This window comes from Erinaceus europaeus, chromosome 19 (genome assembly GCF_950295315.1).
Source record: "Erinaceus europaeus chromosome 19, mEriEur2.1, whole genome shotgun sequence".
NCBI lineage: Eukaryota > Metazoa > Chordata > Mammalia > Eulipotyphla > Erinaceidae > Erinaceus > Erinaceus europaeus.
The window spans coordinates 19564688-19582999 of NC_080180.1; the positions used below are offsets into that span (position 1 = coordinate 19564688).

The window sequence follows — 18312 nt, forward strand, 5'->3', positions numbered from 1 at the left end:
GTGGACTCTGGGGCAAGGCCCCTACAAATGTAGGGGGCAGGGACAGCCGAGGGTCTGACACAGCCATGTGGCTTCCAGCCCTCCTGACCTTGTCCAGACTGGCAGCTGGGGTGGGCCTGGGGCGCTGTATACTGGAGGAACGGGAGCCCAGCCAGCGGTGGTCTCCACTCAGAACCAACGTAGACACCTGGGGCTCCCCACTTTGCGTGCTGTGTGTTTTGTCCGACTTGGAGCAGCAGGTCAGCCCAGAGTTGGCACTTGATTGGGGTCCCTGAGTGATTCTGCTAAGCGGCTGGGGAGTCGGTTGTGGGGAGGGGGAACTTTTCACAGTCCCTCTAGCTCCCTGCTCCTCCATAAGTCCGGGAGCCCCTGAGAAGCAGGGCCAAGTGGCCACAGCTTCCCAAGGCGACTACTTAGTGGTTAATAATTAATTAGCAAGTGTGCCTAATGAGTGGTTCCCTGCCCACCTCCCCTCCTCCCCTTGTCCAGAGCAGAGGCTCAGGTGCTCTGCTGTGAGTCGTCCTGGGCCCTGACTGCTGAGGGTGTGGAGGCAGAGGGCTGCCTGGGGGGGCTGGTGGGTGGGAGAAGGAAGGGGAGGCCCCATGGAGGAGCCAGATGCCCGCTTCTCTGCACAGCTCTCATCTCCAACAGGGATCACTGGGAGGGATGGACCCGACTGAGGTAACTTGCCCTAAACACCTCCATCTGTGTCCCCATAGCAAACATGGCCACTCTTTGGCCTGTGTGCAAAGGACCTGCATCATTTCCCCTCAAGGGCTCAGGGTTGAATGTGCGCACTGGGGCTGCCTTTTCCTTCAGATAGAAACACAGAGGTGGGGAGTTGGGCAGTAGTGCAGCGGGTTAAGCGCAGGTGGTGCAAAGCACGAGGACCCTCGTAAGGATCTCAGTTCGAGCCCCCGTTTCCCCACCTGCAGGGGAGTCACTTCACAGGTGGTGAAGCAGGTCTGCAGGTATCTATCTTTCTCTCCCCCTTTCTGTCTCCCTCTCCTCTCTTCATTTCTCTCTGTCCTATCCAACAACGATGACAACAATAATAACTACAATAATAAAAAAGGGCAACAAAAGGAAATAAGTAAATATTTTAAAAGAAAGACAGAAACAGAGGTGCTACGGTGACTAAATCAGTGGACTTATCATGAGTTCCTGAGTTCAATCCCCAGCATCACATGTGTGGGACTGATGCTCTGGTTCTCTCTCTCCTCCTCATTCTCTCTTATGCTACTGAATTCTCAAAAGCCAGACAGAGACCTAAGCTCTCTCCAGTGCTCCTGTCTCACCTGTGGTGCTGGGGCTCCAATCTGGGTCTTGCACATGACAAGGTGGTTCACCTGCCTGGTCTCCTGCCCCCTGCATGTGCTAAAATAGATAAGTAAATGAATAAACAAGCACCAAACCTGCCATGTGTTCTGCAGACCTGCCTGGAGAAATCCCACATGAGCTGCCATGAAGGTATGCTGTTGGCAGCCCTCCTTTTAGTCACTACCCATGGTGCTTTGCAAAGCCCTGCCACTCCTGTCAGTCTGTACCAGCTCTCCTGTTCCTGTTCTTTTGGTCACCATGGTTGACCTATGCTTTTGGGACACCCCACTGTCAACATTCCCATCACTGCAGTAACCCCCCTCCCCAGTATTGTCCCCCAAGCCTGCTTTTTTCCCCCTGATGGTCCAGGGGTAGAGCTGTTCCCTCCCCTAACCCCAGGCAGGATAAGCTTCAGACGGAAACTCAGAAGGATTTTTGGACTCTTGCTCAATGGGCTGAGTCAGTGAGGAGGTGGCTGGGCTGTCCTCCACGCCACCCGCCCTGCAGCACCCGCCCCTCCCCACTCCTGCAGCAGGCTCCACGACCCTGGCTCAGGCAGGAGAGAGGGTGATGACAGGTGTTGTGACGGGTGTCCTTCTGTGCCCACATGACGGGGCTGTCCCTGGCAGCCCAGTGCTCCAGGGTGCAGAGGGGTGGGTCTTTTTCCTGGCCTTGGGGTGTTTCTGCTCAATCACTCCTTCACCTCCACCACTCTGGCACCACCAACACACATGCCCCAGGCTGTATGTGTGGGGGGGTTCTAACAAACCCCCTGTTGTGGGGTTGTCTCAGTGTAGCTGGTGGCACTGCCGTCTGCCTCCAAATGAGAACCCAGCTCTGGGTTAGGGCAGCCTGGGCTTCAGGGCGCTGGAGAGCAACCCCACTCTTTAGTGCCCCCCCGCTAGTGAGGCCAACAGAATAGCTCCAGACACCCTGGGTTCTCAGCTAAGGATGGGCAGCTTCCTTTCTTTTCCCTTTCTGTCTCTGTCTCTGTCTCTGTCTCTGTCTCTCTCTCTTCATTAATGAGAGAGCAAAAGAGACCCAGAGCATCACTCTGGCACATGTGGTGCTGAGGCTTGAATTCAGGACCTCTTGCTTAGGAGCCCAATGCTTTATCCTCTGTACCAGCTCCTGGCTGCTCTTTGCTCTTGGTCACAGTGGCTCTGTGGCCACCATTGCTGTCCACCTCCTTGGACGTTGGAAGAAGGCTCATCAGGGCCAGGGTGTACCCAGAGAGCCCACAGTGGAGACAGGTGCTCTAGCAAGACCCATGGACCCTTCTACCCACCCCCTCATAATGAGACCCCCCTGGAAACACAATGCTCACTCACTCATGCTCTCTCCCTGCCCACAAAGGCGTGACTCCAGAGTCCTGTCTGGAACTGAGCTGTTTACTTGTAGCTTTTGTTGCCCCTGTTCTCTTAAAAGCTGAGGAATCTCCAGGCCACCTACGTGTCCCGGCCCAGGCTGGGCTGGGTGTCGCCCCTCCCTGTTGTGCACCCCCTCCTCCCAGAAGTCCACCATGGAGAGTAAGGATGAGGTCAGCGACACTGACAGCGGCATCATCCTGCAGTCTGGTGAGTGAGTGGGGAATTCCCTCTCTCCCCAGGATCCAGGCCAGGCAGGCCATGGTGCCCACGGCCAGGGAGAGGCAGGGTGGGAGGTTGGGAGGGGCTGGTAGCCTCTGGGGTTTGGCCTGAGGAGACTCAGTCTGTCTGGAGCAGCTTTCTGGCCAGAGACTACAGCCTAGTCTGGAGTAGTCTGGACAGAGGACAGGAGAGAAAAGGCAGGAATGTGTGTACTGGGGAGAGAGGAGGAAGAGGAGGAGAAGGAGGAGGAGGAGGAGGAGGAGGCAGCGGAGGAGGCTAATGGCACTGGGTAGAGGGTGGGAAGGGAGAGGACTGGTCCTCTGAACCCCTTCCCACTCACACTGCCTGGTGGGGCAGCTGTCCCTCCGCTCTGTGACGTCACCCTGTGCAGCCAGGAGACGTGGTGTTCTGTGGTCAGGATACAGGCTGCAGAGGCTAGCCTGTAATCTGTGGGCAGGCCAGAGCGTGTGTGTTTGCATGTGTCTCTGGTGTCCTGAGTGTGCATTTCTGCCATGCCAGGCCCTGACAGTCCAGTGTCCCCGATGAAGGAGCTGACCCACGCTGTGCACAAGCAGCAGAGGGCCCTGGAGGAACGGCTGGGGGCCTGCCTGGAGGAGCTGCGGAGGCTCTGCCTTCGGGAGGCGGTGAGAGCCTGGTGGCCTGGCCCGCACACACAAACCCAGGCTTCACTGTGGGAGTTAGACTGAGGGAGAGGAGCCCTGTCCCCAGGAGAATTCTAGGTTATGGTGCCCAGAACATTTGGTCTGAGCACTGGGCTGCGCAGATTAGGGACAACCCAACAAAGCATGAGAGGGACTGTGGGGTGACTGAGGAGGTGGAGGATGAGACTTGGTGGGACTCTGTGTCTCCTGAGAGCTGAGAGGGAGGGGGCGGCAGGCAGAGTGCTGGCTCTAGGCTCATCCTGGCACTGCGTGTGGCTATGCCCTGCTCTGCTCTTTCTGTCATTACAGAAAAAATCCTGGTGTGAGTATAGCTGGGGTCTTGTACATAAGCAGTGAGTGTTCTGGACTAAATCTTAGACAGACAGACAAACAGGTGGAGAAAGAGACGGCATAGCACCGAGCTTTCTTTTTTATTATTTTTTATTGTTGTTATTGATGTCATCATTGGATAGGACAGAGAGAAATGGAGAGAGGAGGGGAAGACATAGAGGGGGAGAGAAAGATAGACACCTGCAGACCTGCTTCACCACTTGTGAAGTGACTCCCCTTTAGGTAGGGAGCCGGGGGCTTGAACCAGGATCCTTAGGCCGGCCCTTGCGCTTTGCATCATGTGCACTTAACCCTCTGCGCTACCGCCCGACTCCTCAAGCACCAAGTTTTCTTAGGGCCTCAGTATGTGGTGCTGGGTCTTGAACCAAGGATGTAGTGTGAGGCACACACTTGGTGAACAATCTCTCTCTTTTTGGCCCAAACAGAACCCAGAATGCAGTGGGTGGGAACCCTAGACGCGCCACTAGGCTCTGGGCCTGCAGGGTGGGGTGGAGGACTGGCACAGGCAGTGGAGCCCAGGGCCGGAGGGTGGAGAGGGCCGACTTGACCTGGCTTTCCTGCAGGAGCTGACGGGGACCCTGCCGGAAGAGTATCCGCTGAAGCCGGGGGAGAAGGTCCCCAAGGTCCGGCGCCGCATTGGAGCCGCTTACAAACTGGATGAAAGGGCACTGCACCGAGAGGTAGGCTTGAGAGGTGTCTCCTGGCTGGAGGGGGACCCTATGAGGTGCCTGCCTCCTCCTGCATGTGGCTTTCTCCATTCTACCCTGTGACATCCTGTGAGGGACACCCACCACGTGGAGCCCGGCATCCCTAGGGTCCAGAGCTAGATGCTGGCAGGAGGACCTTGGGCTTGGTCCTAAGTGGGTATAGTATGAGCATTTGGCAGGCAGGTGGGTGGATAGGCGGGCCTGCTGGGATAGTTTCCTCTGCCAGGAGACAGGAGGGCGGTGGGGGCGACATCTGGCCCTACGGGGTCTGGATGGAAAGTGACCAACTTTACTGTCCTCCCCACCAGGCCCTGTGCTAGGTTTCCAGGCTGGCATGTCCATACTTGAACACCTGCCACCTCTCTGCCCTCCGCCCGGGTGCTACCCTCTGCTGCCAAGGCCAGAGCTGTCCTTGGGGACCCTGCGCCTCCCACTCCTCACCCTGTCACCCCCCCCTGCCCACAGGACCCCCTGAGCAGCCTGGAGCAGAAGGTGGCACTGCAGCGGCAGATCACGCAGGCGGCGCAGCGACTGTGCGGAGAGGAGAAGCTCAGCCGCCAGGCCCGCCGGCAGCGCAAGCACTCGCTGGTGCAGGAGGAGCGGAAGCTGCGGGAGCTGGAGCGCTGTCTGGGGGAGCAGAGGCGCAGCAGTGCCCCCCCACCCACCACCGCCCTCTCCCTGGGCAGAGGTGAACTTCCCAGGGGCTCAGGCCCAGTGGGACGGGAGGGGACGTGGACCAGTGGATGCTATGCTCTGGCCGCACTTGCCTCGGTCAGCGTCTGTGCCAGACTAGAGCCGTGTTTGAGGTTCCTCAGGGGCACCTGCTACTCAGCCTCCCACCCTCTTTACCCTCTGCCGCCTGCCCCAGTTAGCCTGAGGACAGGACTCTCACCCCTTAGTTTTAGTTTTTGTTGTTGCTGGGTCTTCACTGCTCCAGACTGAGTCTTTTCAGATAGAAATAGAGAGACTGGCTTGTGAAATAGCTCACTTGGATAGGGTGTGACTTTACCATCTGCAGGGCCCAGGTTCAGCCCCCACTGCAATGAAGAAAGCTCTGGTCTCTTCTTTCACTCTCTCTGCCTCTGTCTCTATTAAGAGAGAGAAAGAGAGAGAGAGAGAGGAAGGGCACCACAGCACGGGAGCTTCCTCCTTTGCAGTGGGGGCCAGGCTCCAAGCTAGGCCACACACTTAGCTAAGCAGGTGCACTCTTCAGGTGAGCTATCGGGCTGGCCCCTCAGCTTCTTAGAGAACATTCTATTCATTCTTTCCACATCCCCTGGACACTCCAAAGATGCACTGTTCTTAGAAAGATTTCCTGGACAGATGGCTGGCATTCTTGGGCTGACATAGGCTCATTTTTTTTAAATATATATTTTTAAGATTTTATTTATTTATTAATGAGAAACATAGGAGGAGAGAGAAAGAGCCAGACATCACTCTGGTACATGTGCTGCCAGGGATTGAACTCAGGACCTCATGCTTGAAAGTCCAATGCTTTATCCACTGCGCCACCTCCTGAAACCACCTACATAGGCTCATTTTGAGAACTTACTCAGCCCTGGTATCACAGGACTACTTTCCTGCCTCCAGGCCCTAGGACAGTGGTGTCACCAAGGCCCCTGGCCAGTCAGGCAGCTCATGGCTTACTTGGCCACACATTACTGACCACTGAGGCACTCCAGGGACCCGATGCTACTAATGGGGTGTTCAGGTTAAAATCTAGCACCACCAGTGCCACATCTCATAGCCTCCCTAAGTACCCAGAGTCACCGGGTTGAGATGGGGTCCTCCCACTCTGTCCTCTGCCTCCAGTCTAGTCTCTGAGCCCTGTGGCTGTGTGGCACTTCCGAGCTGCACACACTGTGGCCCTGGGAGGGAACTGGATCCTGAGGCCTCTCGGGCCAGGAGAGCTGTCTGCTTCACCCTCAGCCTCAGACCTGCACCTCACATGCACTGCTGCTGTGTACAGAAGCCAGAGGGCCCTTCCTCCCAGTGCTCTCTGGTGACCTCCAGCTGTCAGGAGGAGCGGGCAGGACAAGGAAGGAGGTGTCTCCATGTGACCATGGGCAGTGGTCACAGGAGCAGTGGCACTGAGCCAGGATGTGCCTTGGGCTCAGCCCTCTGTGGGAGGCAGGAGGAACCTTCTGGGGGCCCTCAACCAGGGCTGTGGAGAGAGCATGGTGGAGCAGCCAACTCCCGCCCAGCAGTGCAAGAACAAGGCCCCTCCCGGTCCACCAGTCCATCAAGCCCTTCCATGTCTTGCCATGGGAGCTTGGGGGAGGCAGCTCCAAGACAAGCCATTCCTGTTCTGTGGTTCCTCTGTCCAGCTGTGCGCTCCCATGAAAGGAGGAAGTGGAGAAGGGTTTGCCATTGGAAACTGAAAGGCATTCTGAATGAAAATAAATAAACAGGAGAAAAATAGAGGGAAGAAGAAAAGAAAAACACACTAACCCCCCCCCCCCCAGGTCTCCACACAAGGGTTATTCAGCTTGGGAGCACACTCATGCCAGGTAAGAGCAATTAGCTCCGGCCACAGGTGGCAGGGAGCGGGCAGGTGTGGCCTTAATGGCCTCCCAGTGCTGGGTGCTCTGGGTGCTCACAGCAGAATGTGTCTGTTGATTGACAGACTGCAAGACTGTTGGGTAGATGGAATCTCTGTGTCTGCACTGGAGGCTGTGGTGATCCGGGGCCACAGGGCCTGTGAGCGTTTGAACACACCTCCTGGGACTGAGGAACGGAATGTTCAATTTTATTTTGTTTTCTTTCAGACAACTCCACATGAGGTTAGAGGCTTCTAGCTTCTAGTGTGTTGGGATTTTTTTTTTTTAATAGAGAAATTGAAAGAGAAAAGGAACTAGAGAGGAGGGAGAGGAGTGAAGCTCCTCCCCCTGCAGGTGGGAACTAGAGGCTTGACCCAGGTTCTTGTGCATGACAATGTATGTGCTCTACCGGGTGTGCCACCTCCAGCCTCACTGGGTTGAGAATGCACAGTGTTTAGGATCTGGGACTCCATAGTTGCCCCCTTTCCTGGGTGTCCTGCTGGTCTCAAAGTTGAGGTGGAGTTGGGTTGGGGTGCTGTGGCCAACCTGGAGAGTGGGTCCAGGAGCCCCTTGAGCATGGTGCTCCTGCAAAGGTGCGGGGGGGGGGGCGCTCCAGACTCCCCACTTGCATTGCAACTATGTGACCAATGGAATTCTGATTTGCTGGATTAAACATGTAATTATTATATGAGAGGAAGAGAGAGACTGGAGTTCTGCTCCAACGTATGCACTGCTGGGGATCTAGCCTGAGCCTTCGTATATGCAAGTTCTGTGTGCTACCCACTGAGCCACCTCCTAGGCCTTTGATATGCTTACTTTTATGAAGGTTGGGGATGGTGGAGAATGAGGACTTCCTTCCCTACTTTATCTTCAAACCAAAGCGCATGGCTCTAACTCCAGGGTGGTAATGGCTCCACTACTTGGCATTTGCAACGCTCTTTACTCTCCAGGGTTTTGTGAGAGACCAGAGGTGGGGGATCAGACTGCAGGAAGGTTCTCAGTGGATCCCAAAACAGGCCAGTGTGAGCCACGGGCTAGATCCCCACATGCCAGCCCTGTAATTAAAGAACTGCTCTGAGCAATAGGTAACAAATGCCTGTGAAGTTCAGACAGTAAATATGCTTGGCTTTCTGGACCATATGGCTTCTGTCACAGCTACTTGACTTGGCTATTATGTGAATGGACCCACAACTGGGATTCAGTGGAACTTTGTCTATACAGGTAGCCATGCAGTGGGATTGAGCCGTTGGGCCTGTATTTACTGTCCCTCTTCTAAAGAGCAGATGTGTGTTCTGCCACAGTTACTCTTGGGGGTGGGGTGGGGTGGTCTGAGACAGAGTACTCTGTCTGCCTGCCTCAGTTTACCAGCTGCTCTGGAAAAGAGAGCTGCCTCCATCTTACAGGGCTGCTTCTAGGACCACGTGGAATACACCTGTCTATCACACTTTCTCTTTTTTCTCCTCCTCCTCCTGCTAAAATATTTTATTTATCTTAGTAAGAGATAGACTGACTGACTGACTAACTAGAGCACAGCTCAGCTTTTGGCTTATGGTAGTACTGGGGATTGAACCTGGAACTTCAGAACCCCAGGAATAGAAGTCTTTTATGTAGCCATTATGTTGTCTCCCCAGCCCTATACTTTATTCTTGTCATTGGTGGGCATCACTGCTGGTTGAAATCACTCTGGGTTGATTTCTTCAGCTAGCAAGAAAGAGAGGGAGAAAGCTGTCACAGCTAGAACCTGGGTCATGGGCTTGGCAAAACAGGTGCATTGTCCAGGAGAGCTACTTCGCTGGATTTTGCCACAGTAGAAACAGTACTGTCACTTAGCTTTCATCCTTGTTCTCCAGCTGAGCGGAAAGTGCTTTGTGAGTACTGTCCAGGGCTTCTTAGGCTTGTTCTGAGGCCTGAAGGGCCCAGTTTGTCCAGGGGGATATGGCAGGAACAGGTTCCTCTTCTCTTTTCCTGGCTGAGTGCTGTGCCATGCTGGAGAGCCATCCTCCCTGTCCTCAGGGGACTCACCACATCACTGGCTTCAACCCACCGCTCAGATTCTCTCGGGCTGGTGGTGCAAGGCTTCTTGATGTAGCATTCATGGCAACAGAGGCTACAGAAAAATGGGCACAAAGTCCATTTTTGTCCCAAGGGGCTCCTGGTCTTTGCCTTCCAGAGCCAGGCAGCCCTGGCTTTGACAGATGGGGAACTGAGGCCTTGCCTTCAACATAGAAATAGCAACTACCACCTGCTCTGACATATTCAGAGTTGCAAAGCTGTGCCAGAGGCAGTGCAGCATCAGAGCATGGGACTTGTGCCTGAGGTCTCAGTTCTGGTTCCAGCACTGTGGTGTGCCCGAGTTGAGCAGAGCTAGTGGTAGAGCCTGGGTTAAGTCAGGCATCCTGTTCCCTGGTTCCTGACTTCTGAATGTTTCTACTACCAGGAAAGACCTTCACACCCAGGCTGGTATTTGGGGTTGGGGTGTGGCCCGGGCTGCTGGGTTGCCGATTCTGAGGGTCAGTGTCCTCACTTCTTTATCTCTCCTCCCCTTCTGCAGAACTCAGTGCCTCTGATGACAGCTCCCTCTCAGACGGGCTGATCCTAGAGGAAGGTGAGAGGGCGGGGCTCCTTCCCCCAAACCAGGGGGACTTGAGAGAGATCTCTGGGGAGATCTGGTAGGACTAGAGATGCAGGGAGCTAGTGAAGGCTCAAGAGTGGCATGTGCTGACTCATCTCCCATTCTAGAAGCTCAGACATTGGGGGTCAGGCGGTAGTGCAGCGGGTTAAGCACATGTGGCACAAAGTGCAAGGACCGGCGTAGGGATCCAGTTCAAGGTCCTGGCTCCCTGCCTGCAGGGGAGTTGCTTCAGAATAGGTGAAGCAGGTCTGCAGGTGTCTATCTTTCTCTCCTCCTCTGCCTTCCCTTCCTCTCTCTATTTCTCTCTGTCCTATCCAACAATGACGGCATCAATAACAATAAAATAAGGGCAATAAATAGGGGGAAAAAGCAAATTAAAAAAAACTAGGGGGAGTCGGGCGGTAACTCAGCAGGTGACACAAAGCACAAGGGCCAGCGTAAGGATCCCGGTTCGAGCCTCTGGTGCCCCATATGCAAGGGAGTCGCTTCACAAGCCGTGAAGCAGGTCTGCAGGTGTCTATTTTTCTCTCCCCCTCTCTGTCTTCCCCTCCTCTTTCCATTTCTCTCTGTCCTGTCCAACAATGACATAAATAACAACAACAATAACTACAACAATAAAAAACAATAAGGGCAATAAAAGGGAATAAATATTAAAAAAAATACTTAGAAGCTCAGTCATTCCCATGGGGCTGTGGGGGGAGGAGACCTCCCACAGTGCCATTCCCTTTGCCCTGAGACATTACTCCAGCATGTACATGTCTGGGTCCGAGTACTGTTGGCCCCAGCTGCTGTCCTTTCTGGAAAGAGGGTAGTGCTGGGGGACAAGAAGGCATGTAGGTATAGACACAGTCCTGAATACCAAACTTGTGGATGCTGGGGGTTGGGGGGAGGGGGTCACAGCAGGCTGAGAAAGGGTGCTGCTTTGCCCAGGAGAGTGCTGGGCCCACAAGGAACAGGGCACTTGGGCACGTCCTAGACAGGAAAAGCAGGCACCTGGAGGGGTCACTGCAGACATGGCATGGGGCAAAGGTCAGAGCTGAGACATGTTAGACTGGGAGTTAATCTGGGGAGGCTTCCTGAAGGCAGCAGGTGAGCAAAGGCTACAAAGGAGGGAAGGAGGGAGGGGTAGAGAAGAAAGCTTTTCTGAGTGTCTGGGGATGGGTGGGGTCCCCCTTCTGCCCATCACTGTCCTCACAAGTGTATTCCTCCCCGCAGAGGACTCCCAAGTGTCAAAACCTCCCCCTGAGTCCCCAGCTCCACCAGCCCGGCCTGTCCCACCCCAGAGCTTGGAAGGACTGCAACCCTTAGGGCCTGAGACAGGGGGCCTGGAGCGGGCCCCCATCCAGAACAGCCCCTGGAAGGAGACCAGCCTGGACCACCCCTATGAGAAGCCTCGGAAGACGTCAGAACCCAACAGCGAGTCCAGGTGCTGGCGGGGTGGGGGTACAGGTGTGGGTGGCGTGAGGGCTGGCCCCTCCTGATGGAGCTCAGCTCAGGGCTCCCCCTGCCCCATCCCTTGGGACCCCTGGGTGGGCCATCCGCACCACTGACTGGCTTTCCTTCCTGTGCAGTAGCCCGGCCACCACGCCTCAGGACAGGCCCAGTGCCTCCAGCTCCTGGCTGCTGGAAGCCGCCACCTACCATATGGTCCCCATCCGGGGCGTTCCCAGCCTAAGGCAGGGTAGGATCAGCGCCCCGGCCACCCCCGAGATGCAGGGGCGCAGAGGCCAGTCGCAGTCTCTGAGGTAAGAATGCAGGCCACCACTGAGGTGCTGGGACCCTCCCTTGACAGCCTACAAGGAGTGAGGGTGGTGGCTTCTGGGACAGAGCCCTGCAATGATCCCCTGGGAGCTCTTGCTGAGCCGCCCCTCCAGAGAGGCTGCGGCACCACCCCAGAGCCAGAGGCTGAGCATTTGAGAGGTCAGGGTTTTTTTTTCCCCATTTTGCAGCCAGGATTTTTGCTGGGGCTCCATATCTTCAGTATCAGTTGATTCTCCCCTCCCCTTTAAGCAGAGAGGGAGAGACAGAGAGAATGAGAGACACCATGGCACACTTCCACCACTGATGATGCAGCTTCCCCCTTGGCATAGTTCTCCCACGTGGCGGTGGGTTGGAGCCCTGGTTCTTGCATGTGGCAAAGTGTGCACTCTACTGGGTGAGCTATAACCCAGCTCCAGTGTTTTCTTCTTCCTTTTTCCTTTCCGGCTCCTTCTCTTCCTCTTCCTTCTTACATGATCTGGTTCAAGTTTTTTGCTTTTGACAATGTTTTGTTGCTAGAGTGTGTGTGTGTGTAAAGATTTTATCTATTTATTTTAATTTTTCAAGATTTCTTTCTTTTTAATATTTCATATTTATCTTGGATAGAGACAGAGAATTGAGAGGGTAGGAGGAGATAAGAGAACTGCAGCACTGCTTCACTGCTCTTGAACCTTCCCCCTTGCAGGTGGGCATTTGGTGCTTGAACCTGGGTCCTTATAGCATGTTTACTTTGCTGGGTGTGTCACCACCAGGCCCCAACTTATTTTCATGAGAAAGAGAACAGAACCCAGCTCAATTGGCATATGGTGGTGCTAGGGATTGAATCTGGGACCTCTGGGGTGTCCGACATGCAAGCTTAGTGCCCTACCACTGTGTTATCTCCCCCGCCCTCCTTGAGAAGATGTATCTCAGAGACACTTTTGCAATAAATAGCTTTACTATTGGTTACTGACCATGAAGGATGCACTTTTTCAGTTGACCTAGAGTTGATCTTCCCACCCATGTACTCACCAGGCCCAACCCTGCCTAGCTTCTGAGATCAAAGGATCAAGTTCAACATGGTATGTCAGTGTCCTCATTATTTGCAGGAGTTACAGCCTAGAAAGCCAGGCAGACACCGACCTAACAAACGCTGAGCCACTGCTTTTGGGGAAAGACAGGGCTAGGATCTTGGGAGTCATAGAATTTTGATCATTGATTTGTACATTGTGTGTGTGTGTGCATTTTTCTGATTAATGATCTTATTTTGGTATCTGAGAGAGAGCTCACTAGTTGGGGCAGGTGCCCTAGCACCACATGGGAGCACCATAAAGACACAAAGTAAGCTTGAATCTATCTGAATGAAAAAGTAGGTCCAGGAGCATTGAAATCACACATGCCTCTGGCTCCAGAGAAAGAAAAGATACCTCATTTAACATCTATTGGTGACTCACTAGTTTTGAACTCACAGCCAGCAGCCCGCCGCCCCCCCCCCCAACATTCCTCACAAGCACATGTGCTGAGGGACACATAGCCCTCTTTAGCACTGCATTCAGAGGCCACTAACAACAGTGACATCACAACGCACAGGGACAGGAGACCCATCTCTGAGCAGACTGTGGAAGGACACTTGTTTATAGCTCAAGCAAGAAGTCAGGGTGTTACTTGGATCCATTTCCAGACGAAACCTGTCAGTCTGGGAACCTGTCTGTTGGGCAGCTCACATCCCCCTCCGCCCTGTGCTGTCTGCAAGTGACCTCAACACGCACTGGAGTGGAGGTTCCCAGGGCCTTGGCTCAGCCAGCGGCAGGAGGCTGTGCAAAGGCAGGAAGTGTGAGGAGTTACCAGGTATTGGGGACTGGCTGCCGTTTGGCACAACAGTGATGTTATTGTGCTTTTCATTGCTGCCAGGTTTATTGCTGGGGCTTGCTGCTGGCATTCCAAATCCACCACTCCTGACAGCCATTTTTTCCCTTTATTTATTTATTTAATTAATTATTTGATAGAACAGAGAGAAATTGAGAGGGGAGGGAGAGATGGATAGGGTGAGAGACACTCGTGAAACATCCCTCCTGCAGATGGTGATTGGGGGCACGGACCTAGATGTGTATACCACCACCTTGTCCTTTTTCTTGTTTGTTTGCTTATTTATTTTAGTAACATGGCAGAGAAAACCAGAGCGTCATTCTAGCACATGTGATATGGGGATCAAACTCAGGACCTCATGCTTTTAAGTCCAGAGCCCTAGCCACCGCCCTGCCTCCTGGTCACCCTGGGTTGGTTTCTAGCACCACCACAACTCTGACACAGATTAGGGGCTTCAGTGATGAGTTTTAGTGGCTGGAAGTCCAAGGTCAAGGTGTCAGTAGGCCTTTTACTCTGTCAAGCTGCCCTCCCTGCCCCCTGTCTGCCTGCCTCTTGGGTGCCTGGTATTATCCACCTCACTAGATTCTGAGGGTGAGATGGCCCCTCAGCACAGTGCCCCCCAAAATGTCTGCAGACAGGTGGCACTGAGGTCGCAGGCCTTGACACAAGCCACTGAAGTATGGCTGGAGCTAAAGTGCATTTACATGCAGTGAGGGCGAGAAGGAGCTTTGAACTGGAGTCCCAAGTGCAGTTTCTTCACTCTCATGGAAAGGGAGAGAGTGCAGGGGTAGAAAGCATAATGCTGTTATGCAAAGAGATTCTCATGCCTGAGGCTCTGAAGTCTCAGGTTCAATCTCCTGCACCACCATAAGCCAGAGCTTATCAGTTCTCTGGTACAAAAAAAAAAAGAAAAAGAAAAGAAAAAGAGAACACACACCGGGGCTTCTTCTGGTGCCCCAGCACCTCCATGTCGTGTCAGGGGCTCGAACCTGGGCAGCTTGAATGATTGAGCTAGCCTTCCCCCCCCCCCCCCCGTTTCTTTGTCCCCGAATGTGGAGGTCCCCTGCCAGCCTCAGCGCCCTCTTGTGCCCCCAGGATGGAGTCCTCTCGGGCAGGCCACGAGGGCCGCGGCCGCAGCGCCTTCCCACGCCGGCGCCCCACGCACTACACGGTCACGGTGCCTGAGTCCTGCTTCCCGGGCCCTGCCTGCCACTCGTGCTCCGAGGACAGCGGCTCCGACGTGTCCAGCGTGTCGCACCCCACCTCGCCCGGCAGCAGCAGCCCCGACATCTCCTTCCTGCGGCCCCTGGCCCCGCCCGAGACGGCCCGGCCCCGCGGAGCCTGGAGCGCGGCCCTGTACCCCAGGCTGCTGTTGTCCCCCGGCTTCGTGCCCGCCGGCTGCCTGGTGGCTGCGGGCGAATGGGAGCTGCTGGGCCGCCCCAGTGCAGCCCGCGGGGAGGAGGAGGCTCCACGCCGCCCGCACCTGCCGCCCGCGGGCCCCCTGCCCGCACCCGGCCGCCTGGTGCGCGCGCCCTCGCTCAAGGACGGTGCGGCCCGCGGGCTCAGCAAGGCCGCAGTCTCCGCGGAGCTCAAGTCCTGGCACGAGCGCGCCCGCCTTCGCAGCGCCCGCCCGCACTCGCTCGACCGCCAGGGCGCCTTCCGCATGCGCAGTCTGCCGCCCGGGAGGGAGAGCTTCGCGCGTGCGCTGGGGGCCCGCGCACAGGTAGGTGGATCCTAGGGGTGGATGGGCATGGAGGGTGTCCCCAAGGGGGGGCTTCCCGGGCTGCCAGCACAGGAGGGAAAACCATGCCCTCCTAGCTTTGGAGGTCCTCTGGTTGCACTTCCCCTTCCAGCTTCCAATTTTGCCTGTTGTGTTCAACCAGGAGCACTTAGCTACCCACCCTGGGGCGGGGGTGGGTGGGTGAACCTCCCAGATAGTCCTCAAAATACACATCCCCCGCCCCTTTTGTTTTTATAAGACAGAGATTGAGAGGCAAGAGGGGAAATGGAGAGGAGGAAGAGAGACCTTGAAGTTTCCCCTCAGCAGGTGGGGACTGGCGGCTTGAACCTCGGTTCTTGGGCATGGTGATTTGTGTGCTCTACTGGGTGTGCCACCACCCGGCCCCCAAAGTCCAGTCCCAGGAAATTTCCAGGTTTGAGGGCCCAGGACAGGACAAAGGGACATCCTGGAAAAGTGGAGAAACCAGAACTGCTGACTACGTGTCAGCCGCCCCCCTCCAGCAGCCTGAGTAAGGAGCAGGCTGGCAGGCTGGCTAAGTTCACAGAACCGTGTCAGCCGCCCCCCTCCAGCAGCCTGAGTAAGGAGCAGGCTGGCAGGCTGGCTAAGTTCACAGAACCCAAAGTCAGACTCCGTAGGTTCAAATCTCAAGTCCGATAAGATGAGCCTTTGCCATTTCTGCTGAGAAATGTCGTCAGGCGGGAGTCGGGCGGTAGCGCAGCGGTTCAAGCCCCCGGCTCCCCACCTGCAGGGGAGTCACTTCACAGGCGGTGAAGCAGGTCTGCTGGTGTCTATTTTTCTCTCTTCCTCTCTGTCATCCCCTTCTCTCTCCATTTCTCTCTGTCCTATCTAACAACGACAACATCGTCAACAACAATAATAACTACAAACAAAAAACAAGGGGGAGTCGGGCTGTAGCGCAGTGGGTTAAGCGCAGGTGGCGCAAAGCACAAGGATCGGAGTAAGAATCCCGGTTCAAGCCCCGGCTTCCCACCTGCAGGGGAGTCGCTTCACAAGCGGTGAAGCAGGTCTGCAGGTGTCTATCTTTCTCTCTCCTTCTCTGTCTTCCCCTTCCTCTCTCCATTTCTCTCTGTCCTATCCAACAACGACGACAACAATAATAACCACAACAATAAAACAACAAGGGCAACAAAAGGGAATAAATAAATAAAATAAATATTAAAAAAAAAACAAGGGCACCAAAAGGGAAAATAAATAAAAAAAGAAAAAAAGGAATGTCCTTGGGCAAATTAAGTCTGGGCCTTTCTCTTCTGTGAACCTGGGGACAGTAAAATACTTACCTCCCAGGGCCATTAGTTTAAAATGAGTGAACATGTATAAACTGTTTTAAGCAAAGTGCAGCAAGTACTAAGTGTTTTAATTAATTAATTGGTTAGAGACAAATTGAGAGGGAAGGAAGAGAGGGAGAGAGATAAAGAGACACCTATAACACTGCTTCTCTGCTCATGAAGCTTTCCCCCTGCAGGTAGGGATCAGGGGCTTGAACCTGTATCCTTACAGTGTGCACATTCAATTGGGTGCACCTTACCCTGGCCCATAGCTAAGTGGTTTTATCTCTTCTGGGGCCCTGGAGGCCAGGGGCCACCTGGCAGAAGACAGAGGACTCTTAACATGGGGTAGAATGATCCTGGTTTCTGTGACCTCTATTCTTCCTTCTGAAACACAGGCCACAGTCCTTTATTCCTCCTCCCAGGGACCCAGGAGGTAGGGTGGGGGTTTCTGTAGGGTATGAGCCCCAGCTGCATGTCCCTCCCCCACCCACCCGTTCTCTGTGTGCAGCTGGCAAGCAGGCCTGGCAGTGCCCTGGCCGCAGTCCCAGGCCGCACCTCCATCTGATGTACTCTGGGCTTCCTGCGAGCTTGGGCCTGCCCTTGGCCCCTGCCCAGTCCAACCTGCCAGACAGGGAGGTGGTGAGAGGCCAGCCCAGGAAAGTGGGGGGAGGAGGGACTCAGGCTGGAGTGGGGGCTGGCAGGGGGCAGAGAACCCTTGGATGGGGCACTCACTGAGCTGCTCGCCTGTGTGTTTAGGGGCCGGGTGGAGTGACTGGGCTCACCTACCTCGCCCTTCTCTCTGCCCCTGGCAGGTGCCCGCGGTATGTGTGCTGCGCAGGTCGCCTGAGGGGGCCCCTGTCCAGGTCTTCGTGCCCGAGAATGGCGAGATCATCAGCCAGGTGTGACAAGATTGAGTGTGTCTACTGCATCCAAGTGCCTGGAAAGACTCTCTCGAGTGGACTGGGGCCTGGCCCGCCCGACCCAAGTGCCTTCTTCAGCCTCCTTGCCTCCATCGCAGGCCGATGGCCTGGAGCTGAGCCTGGATCCACCCCACCCCACCCCCTTTATTTTTATTTACTGGTTTTTGTTACGATGTCCTGGACTCTGAGGATTTATATCAGTGATTTATCCTCTAGATCTCTGTAACATGATAATGCTTTACTGCCCAGATGTGGACTAAAGGCCTTATCCACCTGACAACATTGGTCTCCTTCTAAAAACCCCTCCCCATCTGCCTGAGAACTTTCCCAGAAATCAGCTGCCCTACCTCACCTAGAGGTGGGTGGTGACACTCATCACTGTCCTCTCTGGCTCTCGGAGTGCCCAGCTGGTGGAGATTCCCTCACCCCTTATAATGTGCTCCGTGATGCACGCACCAAGTTCTAGGGTAAAGGTCAGAATGTTCTGGTCAAGTCTTGGCTCCCTATAAATCCTATCACAACACCCTCCATGAGCTGGCTGCAGCTGTGGTTTGGGCACTGGGGACCAGCTCAGCTTGTCTGGGCGTTGCAAGAACTCAGGTCCTAGCGCTCCCTCCCTCAAACACCTGTCTACCACCATCCTACAGTCGCCTTCCCAGTGTTATTATTACAAAGGCACCGTGCAAAGTCACCACTGTGGCAGTGTGATCTTTGGATGGCTTGGGGGGAGGACTGCCCCTTTTCTCCAAAAAACTGGGCATTGGCTGAGGTGTGGATTTCCCTGTGAGAGGGAAAGCCCTTGTTTTTAACACTTACGGGCATTGTGAAGTCAGATAAGGGCAGCCCGGCAACTGCTGTGCTGAGACTCATCCATCCACAGTCCCTGGGTTCTCCTCCCAGACCCTCCCTTCCCTGCTGCCAGCATCATACAGGACAGTGACAGTGCACCCAGTTGAGG

The 18312-nt window shown here is 54.9% G+C and overlaps 1 protein-coding gene across 2 annotated transcripts in view; it reads left to right on the top strand.

The window, feature by feature from the left end:
• Positions 1 to 18045, top strand: part of INAVA (innate immunity activator) — a 22224-nt gene extending 4179 nt beyond the window's left edge. For both annotated transcript variants that reach the window (XM_007522069.3, XM_016187675.2), the window contains exons 2-10: positions 2749 to 2897; positions 3429 to 3553; positions 4486 to 4602; positions 5095 to 5317; positions 9721 to 9774; positions 11017 to 11227; positions 11373 to 11546; positions 14500 to 15127; positions 17247 to 18045. In XM_007522069.3, coding sequence (XP_007522131.2) covers positions 2843 to 2897; positions 3429 to 3553; positions 4486 to 4602; positions 5095 to 5317; positions 9721 to 9774; positions 11017 to 11227; positions 11373 to 11546; positions 14500 to 15127; positions 17247 to 17339 — 1680 coding nt within the window. In that variant the 5' untranslated portion in view covers positions 2749 to 2842 and the 3' untranslated portion in view covers positions 17340 to 18045. The remainder of the gene's footprint in view (positions 1 to 2748; positions 2898 to 3428; positions 3554 to 4485; positions 4603 to 5094; positions 5318 to 9720; positions 9775 to 11016; positions 11228 to 11372; positions 11547 to 14499; positions 15128 to 17246) is intronic.
• The last annotated feature ends 267 nt before the right edge of the window (positions 18046 to 18312 follow it).